General features: G+C 59.1%; 2 protein-coding genes across 2 annotated transcripts in view; both read right to left on the reverse strand.

The window, feature by feature from the left end:
* The window catches only part of LOC135976217 (immunoglobulin superfamily member 1-like), a 51314-nt gene that overhangs the window by 20575 nt on the left and 10919 nt on the right, over nt 1-19820 (reverse strand). The gene's annotated exons all lie outside the window — the stretch shown is intronic.
* Nucleotides 2330-7196, reverse strand: LOC135976378 (uncharacterized). The gene is made up of 4 exons (XM_065571713.1): nt 7071-7196; nt 6721-6764; nt 6161-6198; nt 2330-5843 (listed from the first exon to the last, which is right to left on the reverse strand). The coding sequence occupies exon 4, from the start codon at nt 3932-3934 to the stop codon at nt 2654-2656; it is 1281 nt and encodes a 426-aa protein (XP_065427785.1). The 5' UTR covers nt 3935-5843; nt 6161-6198; nt 6721-6764; nt 7071-7196; the 3' UTR covers nt 2330-2653.

Below are 19820 nucleotides of genomic sequence, written 5' to 3' on the forward strand. Positions count from 1 at the left end.
AGAACCCTCAACCCTCCCAACCCTCCCACTTCCCTGGTTCTTGTCACGCAGACAGCGAGCAGCAAAACACCAGACGTCCAAAGCGCAGCCAATGTGATGTTTAGTGGGGTTAGTTTCCAAGCAAGCATATTCTGAAGCCCTTCACACCAGTCGAGCTTATCTCTATATGCCGATAGAGTCTGTTCCCCAGTGTCCCCTTCCCGGCTCTGACGCCGCAGAGCGTTTACCCTGCGTCCCCCTTCCCAGCTCTGACGCCGCAGAGCCTTGCCTGCGTCCCTGTACCCCATTCCCTATATTCTGTTCCCATTCCACCCCCTTTTCCATTAGCAAACATGATTCCAGTTTCGCTTCCTACTTCCTGTTTGACCCCAGTTTATATAGTGATATTCTCAGCTGTACCTTAACCAATCATTTTGCTGAAATTTAACTAACCAATACTAACCACCTCGTTAAACTAGTCACAAACAGGGAAACTGAGTCCCATTCCCTCTGCATGCAAACCATTAAAAAAAACAAGAAAAAAAAGAACTCTCCTCACTTCATCACAGCACCCCTGGAGGTAAAACACCCCGGTGCTGAGCTCCACCGAGCCTGGGGCCTGAGTGCGAGCAGAATGCGGAACTGTGCCAGGGGCTGCAGCCCCAGGAAGCCCATGATGTACTTGTTTGTCCTCTTGTGTGTGTGTTCGCTCTTGAGACAAAGAGCGGGACCAAGCAGACAACCCAGCTCCTACTGAAATGATTGTCACGGAGTATTGGGGAACTCAGGGCCCTGCACCCCCGGCTTCCTGCGATTCACCATGACTCTCAGCCAGCCAGTAAAGCAGAAGGTTTATTTGGATGACAGGAACACAGTCCAAGACAGGTCTTGCAGGCACAGACAACAGGGCCCCCCTCAGTTAGGTCCAGCTTGGGGTCCCAGGGCATCCCAGCCCCCCCCTTTGGGGGGTCAGAGCCATCTCTGCCTCCCAGCCATCTCTCCCGCCTCCTTCCAGCCTGCTTCCAGCACTCTGCCTTCAGCGACCCCTCCCACAGCCTTTGTTCAGTTTCCCGGGCCCCGGAGTCATCTGACCTCCAACCCCCTCCTGGGTTCTCATGTTACAAGCTCAGGTATGTTCCCTTGGGCCGGCTCCCATCCCCCGATGCAGACCATCCTAGTCACATTCCCCTGTCAGCATTCACACACCCCAGCAAGAACAGTCCCAGTTCGTCACATCTCTCCCCCCTTCGAGACCGAACTGAGCAGGGTCACTTTAGCCAGTGACCCGGGGAAGTTCGAACCTACCCCCGTTCCCATGGATGCCCCCGCATCCCTCCAGTTCCTTGGTGAGAATTACACCAGGCCCCTTCCGTTCCACGCCCCCCCTTAGGTCGGGGGTGCTTGATGGCACTCGCAGTTCGCATGTGGGAAGGTTTATGCGGCCTGTGCCCTTTTCCCACCCCCATACCTCTGGGGTTCCAACTGGGCTGTGGTCTTCTCCCAGCGCTCCAGTCTGGAGGTCTGTGCTTTGGGCTCTCTTGGTTTAGAGCCGCCCTTTTAACCTTGGCCACCCTCTGGAAAGGATCCTTTATGCTGGGCAAGGGTCCTAAAGCTCTTTTCCCCTTGTCCCAGGCCTTCCTCCCCCTCTGACAGGGGTCACAGGATCCGCAGTACTGTCGGACAGTAACAAAGACCCCAGGCCAGTAAAAGCTCCGTAGCAGCCTCTGCTGGGTACGCCAGGTTCCCTGGTGCCCTGAGAGGGGAATGTCATGGGCCCGGCACAGCAGCTGGCGGCGATACTTCTGGGGTACCACCAGCTGCCTCCTGATCCCCCCTGACTCCATTTTCCCTGGGGGAGCCCATTCTCGGTACAGGAACCCCTTCTCCCACAGGAACCTTTTCCGGCCACCTCGTTCCATGGTCTGTACCGCATTGAGGTCAGCCAGGTACCTTATCTTCCGCAAGGAGGGGTCTCTCTGTAACTCGGCCTGGAACTCAGCAGCTGGGACAGGGATGGCCACCTGCTCTTTCTCGCCCGCTGGGTCCGAAGCTGCAGCCTCCCTGAGCCGCGTCCCTGGGCGTTCCCTCCCCACCAGGTTAGGGTCCTGCGCCTCAGGCAAGGCACCCCCCCCAAGGCCAGGGCGCAGGGCCCCTCGCCGGCTCTGACTGCGGGTCACAACCAGTGCCTTTTGGGGGTTGCTTGGCCAGTTCTCCAGGTCCCCCCCCATCAATACCTGAGTGGGCAGATACGGGTGTACCCCCACATCCTTGGGGCCCTCCTTGGCCCCCCACTTCAGGTGTACCCTTGCCACGGGCACTTTGACTGGTGTTCCGCCCACCCCCGTCAGGGTCAGGTAGGAGTTGGGCACCACCTGATCTGGGGCCACCACCTCGGGCCGGGCCAGCGTCACCTCTGCGCCCGTATCCCAGTATCCATTGACCTTCCTCCCATCCACCTCCAGGGGAACAAGGTACTCTCTCCGGAGGGACAGCCCCGCGCCCACCGTATAAACCAAAAACCCTGAGTCTGGGGCATCCAGCCCCCTAGAGGAGCTGGCCTGGGGCCCTTCTCTCTCTTGAGCAGTTGATAAGCTGCCAGCCCCTCTTGCGTGAGAAGCCTGCCCCTCGTCCGTCTGGGCCTCTACCAAGTTAACCCTATGCGGGTTCGGTCTGCTCAGTCTGTCCTTGAGCTTGGGCACTGGGCCCGAACGTGGCCTCTTCGGCCGCAGTAATAGCAGCTCATGTCCTGTGGGTCCCCTCGAGCTGGTCGGTTGTCCCTGACGCTGGGCATTCCCCGTGGGAGGGGATTCCCCATATTCCCTCTTTGGGAGGTCCCAGGGTGACTCTCTCTCTGCATCACGGCGGGCCTGTTCCTTTGGGGCTCCTCCCTGCCACCCCCTGACCGGCTCTTTACAAACTCATCAGCCAGCTGCCCGGCGTGTCGCGGGTTCTCTGGCTTTCTGTCCACCAACCACAGCCTCAGGTCGGATGGGCACCGCTCATACAGTTGCTCCAGTACCAGCAGTTTAATCAGGTCCTCCTTCGTCTGGGCCCCACCAGCCCACTTGCTGGCGTATCTTTCCATGCGGACGGCTAGTTGCAGATATGAGATCTCAGGGGTTTTATCTTGACTCCGGAACCTTCCCCGGTACATCTCAGGAGTCAGCCCAAACTCACGTAGCAGGGCCTTTTTGAATAGTTCGTAGTCCCCTTTCTCTGCCTCTCCCAGTTGGCGGTACAATGCCACGGATTTGGGGTCCAGTAAGGGGGTAAGGACCCGGAGTCTGTCCGCGGGATCAACCCGGTGCAGCTCGCAGGCCGTCTCAAAGGCCTCCAGGAAGTCATCCATGTCCTCCCCCTCCTTGTATGGGGCCATGATGCACTTATCAAAGCTCCGTGCAGTCCTGGGTCCCCCCTCACTCACCGCAGCCGGGGGTTCGCTGCCCTTCAATCTCGCCAGTTCCAGGTCATGCTGACGCTGTCTCTCATTCTCCTCCCGTTCATGCTGTCTCTGTCTCTCTTCACGCTGATGCTGTCTCTCTTCATGCTGTCTCTGTTGTTCACGATCCTCCAGCTCTCTCAGTTTTAGCTCTTTCTCCCATTCCAGCCAATTCCGCTCCCCGGATGCCGAACGTCGCCGGGAGGATCCCCTGCTGGCCGGGGGGATCACGGCGCCTTCGGTATTTGCTGGGCTCCTCCCCACCCTTCCCCTAGGCATAGGAAGGAGGGGTCTCGGGAAGCCCTCAGCAGCCGGCTGACCACTCCCAGCTGGGACAGACACTGGTGCCTGCGCTGCATTTGCCAGGCTGCTTCCCTGAGACACAGGGATCAGTTCATTCGCGCGATCTTCCGCCTCCAGCTGGGCGATGAGCTGTTCTTTGGTGAGCCTCCCAATGCGCAGCCGCCTCTGCTTGCACAGCTCCACCAGGTCGCTCTTAAGCCGCTTGGCATACATCTTCCTGCTGGCCACTCACCGGCCTGTGTGCTCACAGCTCCCCACAGTTTGCAGGGGGCCCCCTAGTGTGCCAGCCCTTCTCGAGGTCACCACCTCTCTGCCAGGGTCGAGCTGCAGACTCCTCCGCCCCTGGGACCACTCGCTGTGATCCCACGGGGGACCCTGTTACTGCAAAAGTCCTTCTCGCTGGTCACACACTCCCAGGGGTAATAACCGTCTCTCTCCCACTCTTCAGCAGGCCTGGTCCCCGTCAATCCCCCTTCGTTTTACTGCTCCCCAGTCACTTACTGCAGGAAGCGCCGTCCACGGGGTGCAGTAGATCCCACCTCTGCCACCAGTTGTCACGGAGTATTGGGGAACTCAGGGGCCTGCACCCCCGGCTTCCTGCGATTCACCATGACTCTCAGCCAGCCAGTAAAGCAGAAGGTTTATTTGGATGACAGGAACACAGTCCAAGACAGGTCTTGCAGGCACAGACAACAGGGCCCCCCTCAGTTAGGTCCAGCTTGGGGTCCCAGGGCATCCCAGCCCCCCCCCTTTGGGGGGTCAGAGCCATCTCTGCCTCCCAGCCATCTCTCCCGCCTCCTTCCAGCCTGCTTCCAGCACTCTGCCTTCAGCGACCCCTCCCACAGCCTTTGTTCAGTTTCCCGGGCCCCGGAGTCATCTGACCTCCAACCCCCTCCTGGGTTCTCATGTTACAAGCTCAGGTATGTTCCCTTGGGCCGGCTCCCATCCCCCGATGCAGACCATCCTAGTCACACTCCCCTGTCAGCATTCACACACCCCAGCAAGAACAGTCCCAGTTCGTCACAATGATGCATCTAAAATTACAGAAATTGTAAGTAAAGGCAAGGAAATGCATTAGATTATCTTTTGTTTTAGCTCCTGAATTTTCTCTATGCCAAGAGGGAGGTTTATTCCTGTTTTGTAACTTTGAAGTTGAGCCTAGAGGGGAATCCTCTGTGTTTTATATCTTTTTACTACCCTGTAGAATTACCTTCCATCTTGATTTTACAGAGGTGCTTCTTTTACTTTTTATTTTATTTTTCTTTATAATAAAGTTCTTTTAAGAACCCGATTGGTTTTTAGTGTCTTAAAAACCCAAGGATCTGGTCTGTGCTCACTTTGTTAACCTATCCGTTTGTATATTATTCTCAAGTCTCCCCCAACAGGAAAGGGGGTGAAGGGGATTGTGGGGATATTTTGGGGGGATAGGGCTCCAAGTGGCCCCTCCCTGAATGTTTGTTTAAATCACTTGGTGGTGGCAGCAATACTGTCCAAGGACAAGGAAAGGAATATGTGCCTTGGTAAAGTTTTAATCTTAAACTGGTAGAAATAAACTTAGGGGGTCTTTCCTGTGGGTCCCCACATCTGTACCCCAGAGTTCAGAGTGGGGAGAGAACCCTGACAGCACCTATGCACCCCTCCCCTCCCCACAGCAATCCCATCTCCCCCAGGTGCGACACACTCTCCTGGCGCCAGGAGAGGGGGGTGAGGGCTGCCCAGGCGGGCGGGTTTGTGGTTCTGTGTTTATTAAAAATCTGGAGGTTAACAATATGCAAAATAACATCAAAGCTGCCTTTATGTGTCCCCTCCCCCTTCCTCTCCCCCTCCTGGTGCTGAGTCCCCTATACCCCCATATGTGGGTCTGGGCGGGGCAGGGGGACAGCAGCTTGATGAGATGGGGCTGCAGCGGGGAGAGGGCAGTGTCTCCCCTAAAATTTCCCTGGAAGCAGATTTCTCTGGGTCTGGTGCTGTAGGGGGTGAGTCTGTTGCCCCCCGGGGGATGGCGCCCCATGGCTGCAGGCGGCTCTCACTGAGGGACTTCCTGGCTCACGTTGATCACGGCATACATGCTGGGCTGCAGCATCTTGCGGTCCAGCTTGGCGTAGGTTCCGGGGTCAGGCTCCTTGGGGTGGGAGGGGAGAGAGTCACTTGTGTGTGTGTGTGTGTGTGTGTGTGCCTGCGCGTGCACATGCACCAAACATCCCCCCCACACACAGAGCAGGGCCCATCCCCTCCAGCAGGGGGCGACAGGGACACACACATACACCCTGCAATCCCATCTGGAGATCCCATAAGCCCACCCCTCTCCCAATAGCCCGACCCCCACCCCAAACCACTGAGTGTGTCAGGAAAGGCTGGGGGGGGGGCTATGAGGGGGCTGCTGGGCCCATGCAGGTCAAGGTTGGGGTCCGGCCCTATGGGGGAACAGGGGACACTTACCAGGGTCTGCGGCTCTTTCCCTTCGTTAATGGAGGTGTCTGCGGAACAGAGACACCCGCTGAGCTGCACCCCCGGCCGGCCCAGAGCAGAACCCCACACCCAGCTCCGACCCCTCTGTCCAGTCAGGGGACTCAGAGCCTGGCACAGCCACCCCTCCCCCACCCCAGAGCATGGGTCAGGGTCATTAGCTCCGTGTTACAGAGAGGAAAACAGAGGCACAGAGACGGCAGCAGAGTCTAAGGGGTTACGGCAGGGCGAGGGGGGGGGGGGCTCGGACCCAGGACTCCTGGGTTCTCACCCTGGCTCTGGGAGGGGAATGGGGTCTAGTGGTTAGAGCAGGGGGCTGGGGGCCAGGAGTGGATGGGGATTCCCTGCAGGTCACTGGCTGGGAAGGTCTGATGGAGAAGTGAAGGGGGACACAAAAGCCCCAGGACTGGGAGGGGAGCATGGGGGGCCCACAGAGAGAGTCCCTGAACTAGAGGGGGAGGGGAGCCCCCAAAAGCCTCTCTCTTCCCCAGGGGTTCTGCCCCATCCCAGTACCCCTTGTGTGTGTTACTCACAGACAGGGTCTTCCTGAGCCGGTGCCTTCAACACCCCCAAAGGGCTGGCATTAAAAGAGAGAAAATCCCTTTATAAATGTCATAGACCCCCACCCACAGGGAGATTCCACAGCACACCCAGAGATCCTCCCATTGTGCCTCACACTGAACCCTGTTCCCTAACCCCCCCCACCACAACCACTAGACCCCACTTCCCTCCCAGACCAGGGAGCAACCCAGGTGTCCTGGCTCCCAGCCCCCCTGCTCTAACCACTAGACCCCACTCGCCTCCCAGAGGGAGGGAGAGAACCCAGGAGTCCTGTGTCCTGTGTCAGGTAGATCGGGGGTGGGGAGTGGAGTTGGGGTCTCACCTGCTCTGTCTTGGGGCTGCTCCTTTACCTGCAGAGACATGAAGTAGAATCGTCCATGAGTCAACCGGTGTCACTGGGGAGAAGGTGGGACCCAGGGATTCGGGCTGGCTCAGCGCCCCCGGGATCCCAGAACGGGGAGGATCGGCCCAGCGAAACACTGAGCGCAGATACAGCCCCTGCCTGGCTTCATGGAAACTGGAACCAAAATCATTCCTGACTAGTACTAATTACCAAGAGCCCTTGTTGTGGGCCAGCCCCGCTGTGTGCTTGGAGCTGTACAGACACATGGCACAGAGACGGTCCCTGCCCCAGCCAGGTGCCATTCACACCTGGAGTCACTGCGGAGCAGGTCTGGGCGCGGCTGTCCCTATTTCGGGGGAGGAACGTCCCTGTGTCTATAGAGCTACAGGGGAGCTTGTCTGCCAAACGGGGCTGAATCAAACCGGGGGTGGGGGGGGGGTAAATTCCTGACATCCCAGACTTGCTCTGAAACCCCCTGAGCGCCCAGCTGGGTGTGGGGCTGGAAGCAGGGTTGCTGAGCCAGGCCCTTCACTTGCTATCACCAGCTCCATGGGGCAGGCGGAGACAGGCCGTGAGACACAGACCCTGACACGGTCACTGTTGAGCCCCCGAATCCAAGACCGAGAGAGCTGGGCTAGTGACACAAGAGAAATAGGGTCCCCCACCCCTTACCAGGGCAACGGCTCAGATCCATCTGCAAGGAGCCCATGGGGGGGTGGCAGGGGCAGGGCAAGGAGAGGCCGAGGGGACCTAGAGGCCAATTGCGTTTTATCTCCATCAGCTGGGGAAGGAGAAATCAGTTGAGTGGGGAATGATCACAAGTGAATCAGAGTTCGCTGGTGTAGCAGGAACTGCTGGGTAGGGTCACACTGGGAACTATTGCTGAGCTCGCCTGGACAGTAACTACCATTGGCTGAATTCAACCCACTTCCTGGGCAACAATTTACATTCCTGGAGCACCAGGATCTGGCGTTAGAACGTCCAAGGCACTAGGCCAGAACCCACCGCTCTACGGTCCCTTCGCGGCTTCTCTGTTCTTAGGCTGGTTTGTTGTGTCTGGAGCCATCCCCTTGCGCCGTCTCTGTTTGCTGCTCTGAGTTCCAGCTCAGATACCTGCAGCTATTTCTCCAGGCGATGGGTCGGCTTCTCAATCGAACAACTGTCCCTCCGCTGCTTTTTCTAGAGTCCCTTTGATCTCTGGCTATTTTCCCCTTCCTGTCGCTGCCCCTGAAGGTGCTGGGTGGACGTTTTGGCCGTACGACTGGTTTTACTTTCACTCCAGCTCACTTCCTCCTCATTTCTCCAGCCCGTTTCTCTTTGCTCACAGCTGGTTTCTGTCACGTTTCATTCGTGTTTTACTTCTCTTGTGGTTTTCTAACAATTGCTTAGGTAATGTAGAGACTCTTTTTTCAGCCGCCCCTCCCCCCTGCTCCATAGCTGCCCCCTCATGTGTGACTTACAGACTGTGGCTGCAGCCTCGGACTCCCTACGGGGAGAAAGAGAGAGAGAGATAGTAACAGAACCCAGGAGTCCTGGCTCCCAGCCCCCCTCATCTATCCATTAAGCCTCACTCCCCTCCCAGAGCCAGAGAGAGAACCCAGGAGTCCTGGCTCCCAGCCGACTCCAATTTAACCATTAGATCACACTCCCTTCCCAGAGCTAGGGAGAGAACCCAGGAGTTCTGCCTCCCAGACCTCTTGATCTAACCATTAGATCCTAGTCGCTTCTCTGAGCCGGGGAGAGAACCCAGGAGTCCTGTGTCCTGGGGCAGGTAGATCGGGGGTGGGGAGCGGAGCTGGGGTCTCACCTGCTCTGTCTCGGGGCTGGTCCTTTCCCTGCGGAGACACAAAGCAGAATCGTCCATGAGTCAACCCGGATCCCGTGTACCAGCCCTGCCCCTCAGCCCTACAGGGCATCTGGGATGGGGGGCCCAGGAGAGAGCCCCCGCCCCCCACCGCTCTGCCTGGGGAGCACCTCACCCTCCAGCTGCTGAACCTGGATACCCTAGAGACAGACTGAGCCCGGCTCCCTGCACCATAGCGCCCCCTAGTGAGCCCTCTGCCCCACCCCCTGCACCACAGCGCCCCCTAGTGAGCCCTCTGCCCCACCCCCTGCAGCACCGTGCCCCCTGCTGAGCCTATACCCTTTGCAGCACAGCGCCCCCTACTGCTGCCCAGGGGCTTTGGGGCCAGCTCTCACTGCCAGGGAAGAGCGCCCCCTGCTGGGCCCCTGCCCCACCCCCTGGGTTTCCATCCCTGTCTCCCATCCAAGCCATGACCCCTCCCAGTGGTGGGTTTAACCCTTCCCTCGCTGGGCAGGGCACTCACTTCCTCGGGTTCTTCTGTAGCAGACAAAGGCCAGAAGGAGGAGGAGGAGGACGGCGGCCACCGTGCTCACCCCGGCGATGATGGTGCAGGTCAGAACCGGTTCTGCGCTTGGTACCGATCCACCTGGGAAGCAGCACCAGGCCGTGAACACTGGGAGTGGCTGGTTCGTTACCTGCTGCCCCAGCCCCTCCCCCTCGAGGACCCAGGGACCCACAGCAGAACATTCTATGGGGCTAGTGGGGGGACAAAAGCAGAGGGGATTCTGGGTAATAGTGGTCAGGGGGCTCACTTCCAATAGCAGAGGGCTGTACTGGGGTGGGGGCAGGGTGTGTGTGGGGGGATGTACCTCAGGCCCCTGTGAAGCCAGCTGGGCCCAGATCCCGCAGCACCCCCACCCTCGGGTCCTGCCCCTGTCCTGGGAATTTCTCAGCAGCTTCATTTCACATCTGCGTAGGAATCATATGGGTGGGGGGATGGCAGTGGAGTGGGATTCTGGCGGGGAGGGGGCTTTGAGATCATTGCGAGAGCCATGCCCTGCTGAAGTGAAGTAACAGTGCTGTCATTGCAACAACCATCATTAGGTTCCAGAGTCAACAACATGTCACTCTGGATCGGTGGGTTCAAGTGTTAACACCATGTCTATCTGGATTGAGAAGTTCCAGAGTTAATGCCGCACTGGGCAGCACCCCAGCGAAGGGGGAGCCCTGCTTCTGAGCCATTCACCCAGTCTGTCTGCAGACTCAGGCAGACAGATGGGATACACGGGATCATTATCCATGGCTCTCCGGCCCCAGCACCGTTCTCCCAGGGGAATACACACTGAGCTGTGCCCCACACAGGTGGCTTTGTGGTGCCAGTGAGCAGCACAGCACCCCGGTTTGTGGTCCGGCTGGGTGTGGGGCTGGGAGCAGGGATGCTGAGTCAGGCCCCTCACCTGCTATCATCAGCTCCACAGGGCAGGCGGAGACAGGCCGTAAGACACAGACCCCGGCACGGTCACTGCGCCCCGTCCCCACAGCCCGGCCCCAGTGATGAGGCTGATACAGGGGCCTGCAGGGAGAGTCTCCTGGATGCTTTTCCCCGGAATCCAAGACCGAGAGAGCTGGGCTAGTGACACAAGAGACACGGGGTCCCCCACCCCTCAGCAGGGCAACGGCGCAGATCCATCTGCACGGAGCCCATGGAGGGGTGGCTGGGGCAGGGCAAGGAGAGGCCGAGGGGACCTAGAGGCCAATTGTGTTTTATCTCCATCAGCTGGGGAAGGAGAAATCAGTTGAGTGGGGAATGATCACAAGTGAATCAGAGTTGGCTGGTGTAGCAGGAACTGCTGGGTAGGGTCACACTGGGAACTATTGCCGAGCTCGCCTGGACAGTAACTGCCATTGGCTGAATTCAACCCACTTCCTGGGCAACAATTTACATTCCTGGAGCACCAGGATCTGGCGTTAGAACGTCCAAGGCACTAGGCCAGAACCCACCGCTCTACGGTCCCTTCGCGGCTTCTCTGTCCTTAGGCTGCTTTGTTGTGTCTGGAGCCATCCCCTTGCGCCGTCTCTGTTTGCTGCTCTGAGTTCCAGCTCAGATACCTGCAGCTATTTCTCCAGGCGATGGGTCGGCTTCTCCATCGAACAACTGTCCCTCCGCTGCTTTTTCTAGAGTCCCTTTGCTCTCGGGCAATTTCTTTCCTCCTGTCGCTGCACCTGAAGGTGCTGTGTGGACGTTTTGTCCGTACTATTCGCTACAGCTCACTTCCTCCTCATTTCTTAAGCCCGTTTCTCTTTGCTCACAGCTGGTTTCTGTCACGTTTCATTCGCGCTTTACTTCTCCTGCAGTTTTCTAACAATTGCTTTGTAACGTAGAGACTCTTTTTCCTTTGTGTTTCACTGCCCGGTTCTTCCTCTAACTTTCCCCCTCATGCCTCTGTCTTTCCTCTGTCTGCTTCTTCCTGTTCCTGTCATCTCTGTCCCTTCTTAATGGGACTTTCTCCCTGCCAGCTCTCTGCCTGGCCCCTTCGATGACACAGCTCGGCCACCGGGTCCCTTTCCACTGGCTCCCCACTCGCTGGGTCCCTGCATTGCTGGTGCAGGTTTCTACCTCGCTGGCTGCTGGTGTCTCTCTCCCGGTGTCTGGGCCCCACATACCCCTATAACACCAGCCATTCTCCCCACCCAGCCCCAGCCCTTTGTGGCTCCCCCATTGAAGCGGCTCCTTGGGCAGAATGAGCCTGTTTAACTGGCCAATGGGGCCCCCTCCCCTGCCCCCGGGCCAGCTAGAACCCCGAGCCCCACCCCTGACACCGGAGCAACCCCAGTCCCGGGTCAGCCCCACCAGCCAACTGACCTGAGTCCCAGCCATGCTATGCCGAGTGACCCCAGCCCTGTGCTAGGCCTGAGCAGCCCCCAGCCCCCGACACCAGCCCAGCGTCTCTCGGCAGCAGCTCCATATTATACCGGTCACCTGTGCCGTCTCCGCTCTGCAGCCGGGCGTCCCTCTGCTGGGCCCAGAGCTCAGGACACAGCCTGGCTCTGAGCATCCCATCAGCATGGAGCCCCCGCGAGGGTCCGGCTGGGGATGGGGCTGGGAGCGGGGACATCGAGCCGGGCCCCTCACCTGCTACCACCAGCTGCACGGGGTCGCTGGGCTGCGAGGAGACGAAGGGCTCTGATTGGAGCCGGTAGCTGCAGCTGTAGTTCCCTCTGTGCTGCCGGCCCACGGTGGGGATGCGGAACTCGGCCCCGTCCCCAGCAGGGTCCATGTGTCGCGGCGGGTTCAGGTCTCCAGCCTTGTGCAGGAAGAACCTCACGTCCCGGCGCTGCCCCTGACACCGGATGGTGGCATCTGCCCCTGGGGCGGTGACCCCAGTGGGGCTCAGAGAGATGGAGGGTCTGGGTAAGTTGGGATCTGGGCACAGGAGACAGGCTGTGAGAGCCAGACCCGGGCACCCACCCAGACCCCCTACATGAACCTGCAACACAAGGGATCCAGCGCTATTGAGGCCAGTGTTTGCAGAGTTCTCCACTAACTGTGGGCGTCTCGGTTTGTGGGAGCTCGGCCTGAGATCCCCACAAATATTGAGGCCCCCACTATGAAGGACACTTTTGAAAACTGCGACGTGCTCCCACCACACAGAGTCTGTGGCCACGCCAGGAGCTGGGCCAGATCTCCTGGGTCCCAGCCCAGCACTGTGTCCACCAAGCCACCGCTTCTCCTGCAGCCCCTGCCTCATTCATCTCTGCCTGGGGCGGGTCCTGGAGAACAGAGGGGATGGGATCACGGGATTAAATAGCGACTCACGGTTCCTACGCACAAGGGGCAGCGTTAAAGTCGCCTCCCTCCCCTGAGTCTCCAGGGGCTGCTGCTCCCCCCTGGCTGGGGAACCGCCCAGTGACTCCGTCCCGCTCCCCGGCCAGGAGTCCCCTCTGCGGGGTCAGGGTTCAGGGCAGAGCCTGGCTCTGAGTATCCCATTGGCACCGAGCCCCTGTGAGGGTCTGGCTGGGGGTGGTGCTGGGAACGGGGACGCCGAGCCGGGCCCCTCACCTCTCACCACCAGCTCCACGGGATCGCTGGGGTACGACACGTTGAACGGCTCCGATCTGCTGTGATAGGAGCAGCTGTAGCTCCCGTTTTCCTCCCGGCTCACATTGCTGATGGGAAACACAACCTCAAACCCGTCCGAATCCACAGGTGGGAAATGGCGTCGCTCTTTATTCAGCACGAACCGCATGCCCCGGCGCTGCCCCCGACACCAGACCCTCACGACTCCCCCCAGGGAGACCCCCCCGCTGGGGCTCAGGGAGATGCTGGGTTTGGGGTAGCTGGGCTCTGCAGTGGGAAGCAGACAGGCCGTGAGACGCGGGCCCCGTCACTCAGTCCTGGGGCCCAACCTCACCACACGGCGTCAGTGGCGGGTCAGACCCGGCGGCCCTGGGGACAGGCTCCTGGATGCCTTTCCACAGGGGCCAGAGTTTCCTCTGAGCCCTGGGCTAATAGCATGAGACACGGAGCAACCCCAGCCCCTGGGAGCCCAGAGCTCTGCTCCCTAGCGGGTGACAGGCCAGTCCAGACTCCAGGGTCCATTCACTCCCTGGCTTCTCTGCTGGGAGGGGGCTGGGAGCCAGGACTCCTGGGTTCTATCCCTGGCTCTGGGGGGGAGTGGGAGGTAGTGGTTAGAGCAGGGGAGGGGCTGGCTTGGGGCCAGGATTCCTGGGTTCTGTCCCTGGCTCTGGGAGGGGTGTGGGGTCTAGTGGGGCGAGCAGGGAGAATGGGGGCCAGGACTGCTGGGTTCTGTGCACAGCACCACCCCTGACTTGTAGGGGACTGTGCAAGTCTCTACTATACACTGAGGTTTATAAGTTTCAGCTCCGCCCATCACCCCGTAACTGATGTGTTGCTTGGGAAAGGCCCCCCCACTCTGCAGCTCCCCCTGGAGGCAGGGATCCCCCCTCCCTCAGCCCTGAGTCTCCAGTTGCTGCTTCTCCCCACTGGCTGGAGAACCCCCCAGTGACTCCGTCCCCACTTCCCGGCCGGGCGTCCCCACTGCTGGGCCCAGGGCTCAGGGCAGAGCCTGGCTCTGAGCCTCCCATTTGTGCAGAGACCCCCTGTGGGTCTGGCTGGGTGTGGGGCTGGGAGCCGGGCCCCTGAGCTGGGCCCCTCACCTCCTACAATGATCCTGACGGGGTCACTGAGATACGACCAGCGACTCTGATCCATTATGGAGCGATAGTCGCAGGTGTAGCTCCCTCCATCTTCCCGGCTGACACTGGGGATGGGAAATTCAGCCACGGTCCCATCAGGCACCATCTGCCTCTGCAGGTTCGGGTGTCCAGCTTTACGCAGAAAGAACTCCATGCCCGGGTACCGACCCTCACAGCGGATGGTGACGTTTCCCCCGACAGCCACCACCCTGCTGGGGCTCACCCAGATGGTGGGTTTGAGAAATTCATGCCCTGCTTCCAAAAACAGACACGAGTTAAACAGGGGAGACACAGCCCCCGCCTCCCGTCACCCTAATTCAGTCCATCCATCATTTGGCCTTGCGGGGGCTCATTGAACCAGGACATTGAACCAGGGGACAGTTCCTCTCTGCTTTTTCAGACCCCGGGAGCCAGATTCGACTCCAAGTTACTCCATGCGGGGGGGTTGGGGGGGCACAAAAGAACGGGGCCGGGTCTGAGCTCACAGGGGGAGTTTGGGTTGAGTTCCGGGGAAGGTTCAGGGCTCAGTTTCTCTTCCTCCCCCTGATCCCGGCCCCTTCCTGATGTTAATATCCTCCCCACAGACTGATACTCACCTCCCAACACCCAGCTGTGCACGGGCAGAGAGCAGCCTGAAAAGGAAATTGGTGTTAGGGACCAGATCCCAGAGCACCTGGATCCTACACCCTGGTCCCACATCCCCCCCATGGACACCAGCCCTGGTCTCAGATCCCACCTTATGGGCACACGCCCTGGCTGTCTCCGATACTCACCGAGGAGGAGGACGGTGAGAGCAGACGCCATGATGGTGCAGTGGGGACCCCTCAGGGCTGCCACTAACACCCCGGTGCCCAGCTCCACCCAGCCTGAGGCCCGAGTGCGAGCGGAATGAAGAACTGCACCGGGGGCTGCAGCCCCAGGAAGCACGTGATGCACTCGGCCCCTTTCCGCGCCATCAGATGGTTTCTCTGCAATCTCCAGCAAAATCTACTGTGGTCAGAGCAAAGCCAGATCCCTGCAACACCCAGCAAACCACATCCCCTCCTGCAGCTGCCCAGCCCCCTCCCCATCACCTCCGAGCCCCACACGGGAGCTGCCCAGTCCAGGGACTAGCTGGGAATGAGGCAATCTCAGGAGGCCTCAAGAGGTGCCCAGCTGCCCTGACCTTTTCCAACAGTCCCGTCTAGCCTCCCTGGAGCAGCAGCTCAGAGTAGAGGAGGGCTCTTTCTCCTCCCCGCTCCCTAAAGTAGCATCCCTCTCCCATAGACTAGATGACCTCTTGAGGTCCCTTCCAACTCTGATATTCTATGAAGTGGGACAGAGAGGGACCTGGCCAACCTCCTTCCCAGGTAGTGTTGCTGCACAATCTATTTTTAGCCAAGTGACGTGGCACAGAGACAGGACTGGGGCCTGGGAGAGTGGTGGTTTCTGGCCCCCATGAGGGTGCGAGAAATGGGTAAATTTAGATCCTGAGTTGTTAAAGGAACAGCCGTGTAATCCGCAAAAGGGGAAGTCTGCCCAGAGCCAGCGCTCACTTCCTGTTTCTGCTACTGCCAGTGAAACTCTGTAAACCTGATGCCCGGAATCTACCCTGTTTATATACCCCAGTTCTGGGAGGGGAATGGGGTCTACTGATTGTTGGGGGGGGGGCCTGGAGCCAGGACTCCTGGGTTCTCTCCTAGCTCTGATTGGGGCCCCGGGGGTGGGGTCTAGTGGTTAGAGAAAAGGACACAGATTAGAGCCAGCCCCCTAGAGGTGAAAGGCCCCGTGTGCCTTCCCCAGCCCATGCCCGGGGCCATGGGTCTGCGCAGCTCAGGGCCCGGGGCAGAGATCACAGGGGTCGATGGCTGAGCCAAGTTCCCCCCTCCCTCAGCCCAGAACCTCCAGCGGCTGCTGCTCTCCCGTGGCTGGGGAACCTCCAGTGACTCCTTCCCGGTCCCCTTGCAGGCTTCCCCTCTGCTGGGCCCAGGGCTCAGGGCAGAGCCTGGCTCTGAGCATCCCACTGGGGCCAGGACCCCCTGAGGGCCCAGCTGGGTGTGGGGCTGGAAGTGGGGATGGGCGGGTCCCACTTGGTGCTATATTGGCAGCTGTAGATCCCTGTGTCTCTCTAGCTCATGTTGAGGATGGGAAACTCAGCCACGTCCCCTGTGTTAGGTCCATCGAGCGCCGTGCAGCCGAGTCTCCAACTTTACTCAGAAGGACCCTCACTCCGAGACACCGACACTCACACCGGATGGTCACGGCTCTCCCACTGGGGTGCAGGGAGATGCTGGGTTTGGGCTCTGCAGGCAGGAGGAGACAGGCTGGTCACTGCGCCCCGTCCCCACAGCCCGGCTCCAGTGACAAGGCCGATACAGGGGCCTGCAGGGAGAGTCTCCTGGATGCTTTTCCCCCGAATCCAAGACTGAGAGAGCTGGGCTAGTGACACAAGAGACACTGGGGCCCCCCACCCCTCAAAAGGGCAATGGTGCAGATCCATCTGCAAGGAGCCCATGGAGGGGTGGCTGGGGCAGGGCAAGGAGAGGCCGAGGGGACCTAGAGGCCAATTGCATTTTATCTCCATCAGGTGGGGAAGGAGAATCAGAGTTTGCTGGTTTAGCAGGAACTGCTGTGCAGGGTCACACTGGGAACTATTGCTGACCTCGCCTGAATTAAAATGCTGTTTTGAACAATCTTCATTTAAATGACACAAGCACAGAAACAGTTTCCTTCCCTTGCCAAAGCTGTTTTTAAACTTTCCCTTGATTTTGTAGAACTTTGTTTAACACAGAATTGTCCTGTATTGGCTTTATTATTATTATTATTATTTTGGTCTCTTCTGTTGCCTGATTGTGCACTTCCGGTTCCAGATAAGGTGTGTGGTTACCGGTCAGTTAGTAACTCTGAGCTTCTACTGTACCATCATCAGAATTAATTGTTCCCCATCAAGTCAGTTTTACGTTCATGCAATCGCAGAATGTAGAGTTAGAAAGTAAAGTGAACTAGACCAGAACCCCACTGCTCTAGGTTCCCTTCGCGGTTTCTCTGTTTTCAGCCTCTGTACGTGCCGACTTTGCAGGCAAATTTCTTAAGCTGGTTCATTCTGTCTTGAGCCATCCTTTTGTGGCATCTTTGTTTGCTGTTCTGAGCAGAGTGACCAGATGTCCCGCTTTTATAGGGACAGTCCCGATATTTCTGTTGCTGCACCTCAAGGTGCTGTGCAGTCCTGCGGATGTTTTGTCTGCACTATTTGCTTTACTTTCGCTCCAGCTCACTTCCTCCTCATTTCTCCAGCCCGTTTCTCTTTGCTCACAGCTGGTTTCTGTCATGTTTCTTTCGTGTTTTACTTCTCTTGCAGTTTTCTAACAATGGCTTAGGTACTTAGAGACTCTTTTTTCTTCATGTTTCACTGCCCGGTTCTTCCTTTAACTTTCCCCCTCATGCCTCTGTCTTTCCTCTGTCTGCCTTCCCCTGTTCCTGTCATCTCTGTCCCTTCTGAAGGGGACTTTCTCCCTGACAGCTCCGTGCCTGGCCCCTTCGATGACACAGCTCGGCCACCAGGTCCCTTTCCACTGGCTCCCACTCGCTGGGGCCCTGCATTTCTGGTGCTGGTTGTTACCTCGCTGGCTGCTGGTGTGTCTCTTGCAGCACTGGGCAGCCTCCCTCCAAACTCTATCAGACATTTCTGCCAGGAGGGTCCGGGGTGCGCGGGGACGTGGAGGAGGAAGGGGTGGGGGAAGGGGAGCTGCTGTCCCCTGCTGTTTTCTTTCTCCTACCAGAAAAAAAAATACCATCCCGGGCTCGAGCTCCCCACACTGCCGCTGCCCGGGAATCCTTGGGGGTCTCCCCACAGCTGTTGTTCCCAGGCTGTTTCTGAGCAGCCAACATGTGCAGCTCCCACTGCTCTTGAACCCGACAGCCCCCAGCCCCGGTGGGCATCACACAGCCAGCCCTGGAATGCAGTCACAGGCTGGGGGCGGGGCTGGCTGGGCAGCCCCTGGGCCCCGACTCCTCTGTATGTCACCAGACCTGGGGCAACTGGGGGAGCATCCCCCGTGGAAAAGCCCCTGCTTTGCAGCTCCCCTGGGAGCAGGGATTCCCCCCTCCCTCGGCCCCGAATCTCCAGCGGCTGCTGCTCCCCCAGGCGGGGAACCCTCAGTCACTCCGTCCCCAGTCACAGGCTGGGCGTCCCCTCTGCTGAGTCCCAGGGCTCAGGGCAGAGCCTGGCGCTGAACGTACCATCAGTGCAGAGACTGACTGGGGGTGGGGCTGGGAGCGGGGACACCAAGCCGGGCCGCTCGCCTGCTACCACCAGCTCCACGGAGTCACTGGGATGCGACCAGATGGGCGGGTCCAATTGGGTGCTGTATTGGCAGTGGGAGCTTCCTCAGGTTCTCTGGTTCACATTGCAGATGGGAAACTCAGCGACGTCCCCAGTGGGGTCCGTGTCCTCCAGCACATTCGGGTTCCCATCTTTGTACAGAAGGAACCTCATGTTCTGGTGCCGACCCGGACACCGGATGGTCACAGCTCCCCCAGGGTCACCCACCTGCTGGGACTCAGGGAGATGGAGGGTTTGGGGGAGCTGAGCTCAGCAGTGAGAAGGAGACAGGCCGTGAGACAGACCCCGGCACAGTCACTGCGTCCCGTCCTCTCCGCACGGTCCCAGAGACGGGGTCCCTGGGAGAAAACCAGCCAGAGGAACCTCTCCGAGATCCTCGAGATTCCTGGGAGCTACGCCCAAAACTTCCAAGAACCTAAATCCAGAGCACCCCTCTGTACCCGTCTATCTACTTAATGGGTCCCCCAGCCCGGTGTCCCCCTCCTCATCCCTGCCCCATGGGATCAGACCCATGGTCCCATCCAGCCAGTATTGTCCCCCCACCCCCCAGATCAGACCCACAGGCCCTCACAGCCGCTGTCTTGTACCCAGCGGCCGCCAGTAGCTGCGTCTCTGGCAGGGGCTGGAAACCCACCGCTCTCAGGCTGGCGGCACCGGATTGGGCCAGATTGTGTCTGGTACAATGCCCAGCTCCTCCCCAGCACTTCGCACCCACAGATCTCACAGAGCTTCGCAGAAGGGGGAAGGGCATCAGCCCCATTTTACAGGGGGGAAACTGAGGCAAAGAGGGAGGCAGGGACTCGGCCAAGGTCCCCCTGGAAATGACAGCTGTACCAGGAATGGCAGTCAGCTCTCCTGAGTCCCAGTCCCAGCGCTCTCCCCACTACGCCACACGGCCACTCAGGCAGTGTCAGCCTGGCTCAGGGCCTTAGAGGATTGGCCGGCTAGTGGCTACAGCAAAGGACTGAGATCTGGGGTAATATCCCCAGCTCCGGGAGGAGAGTGGGGTCCTGTGGGTTATAAAGAAGGGGGCTTGGAGACAGGACTAGGGGAGTGGGGTCTAGTAGGTTACAGCAGGGGATGCTGGACACCAGGACTCCTGGGTTCTCTCCCTGGCTCTGGGAGGAGAGTGGGGCCTAGTGATTAGAGCAGGGGGTGGGGGTTGGGATCAGAGGTGCTTGGTGCTGCACAAACATGCAGTGAGAAACGCCCTAAAGCAGAGCCCTGAGTATAAATAGACCCTGCAGGCACCTCACTGCAGCTACACAGGAAACCTGTGGGCCGGGTTCTGATCTCAGCCTCCAGGGTCAATCCGGAGTCACCCCTGACTGCACTGGGGGCAGGGCGGAGTGCTGATCTCATCCTGCTGGGGTCAAAGCAAGGAGGT

The sequence above is a fragment of the Chrysemys picta genome, chromosome 17 (assembly GCF_011386835.1).
Source record: "Chrysemys picta bellii isolate R12L10 chromosome 17, ASM1138683v2, whole genome shotgun sequence".
NCBI classification, from domain to species: domain Eukaryota; kingdom Metazoa; phylum Chordata; order Testudines; family Emydidae; genus Chrysemys; species Chrysemys picta.

Excerpts from the sequence above, each read along its gene's own strand:
- LOC135976378 (XM_065571713.1), bottom strand. The coding sequence starts at position 3,934 with ATGTATGCCAAGCGGCTTAAGAGCGACCTGGTGGAGCTGTGCAAGCAG.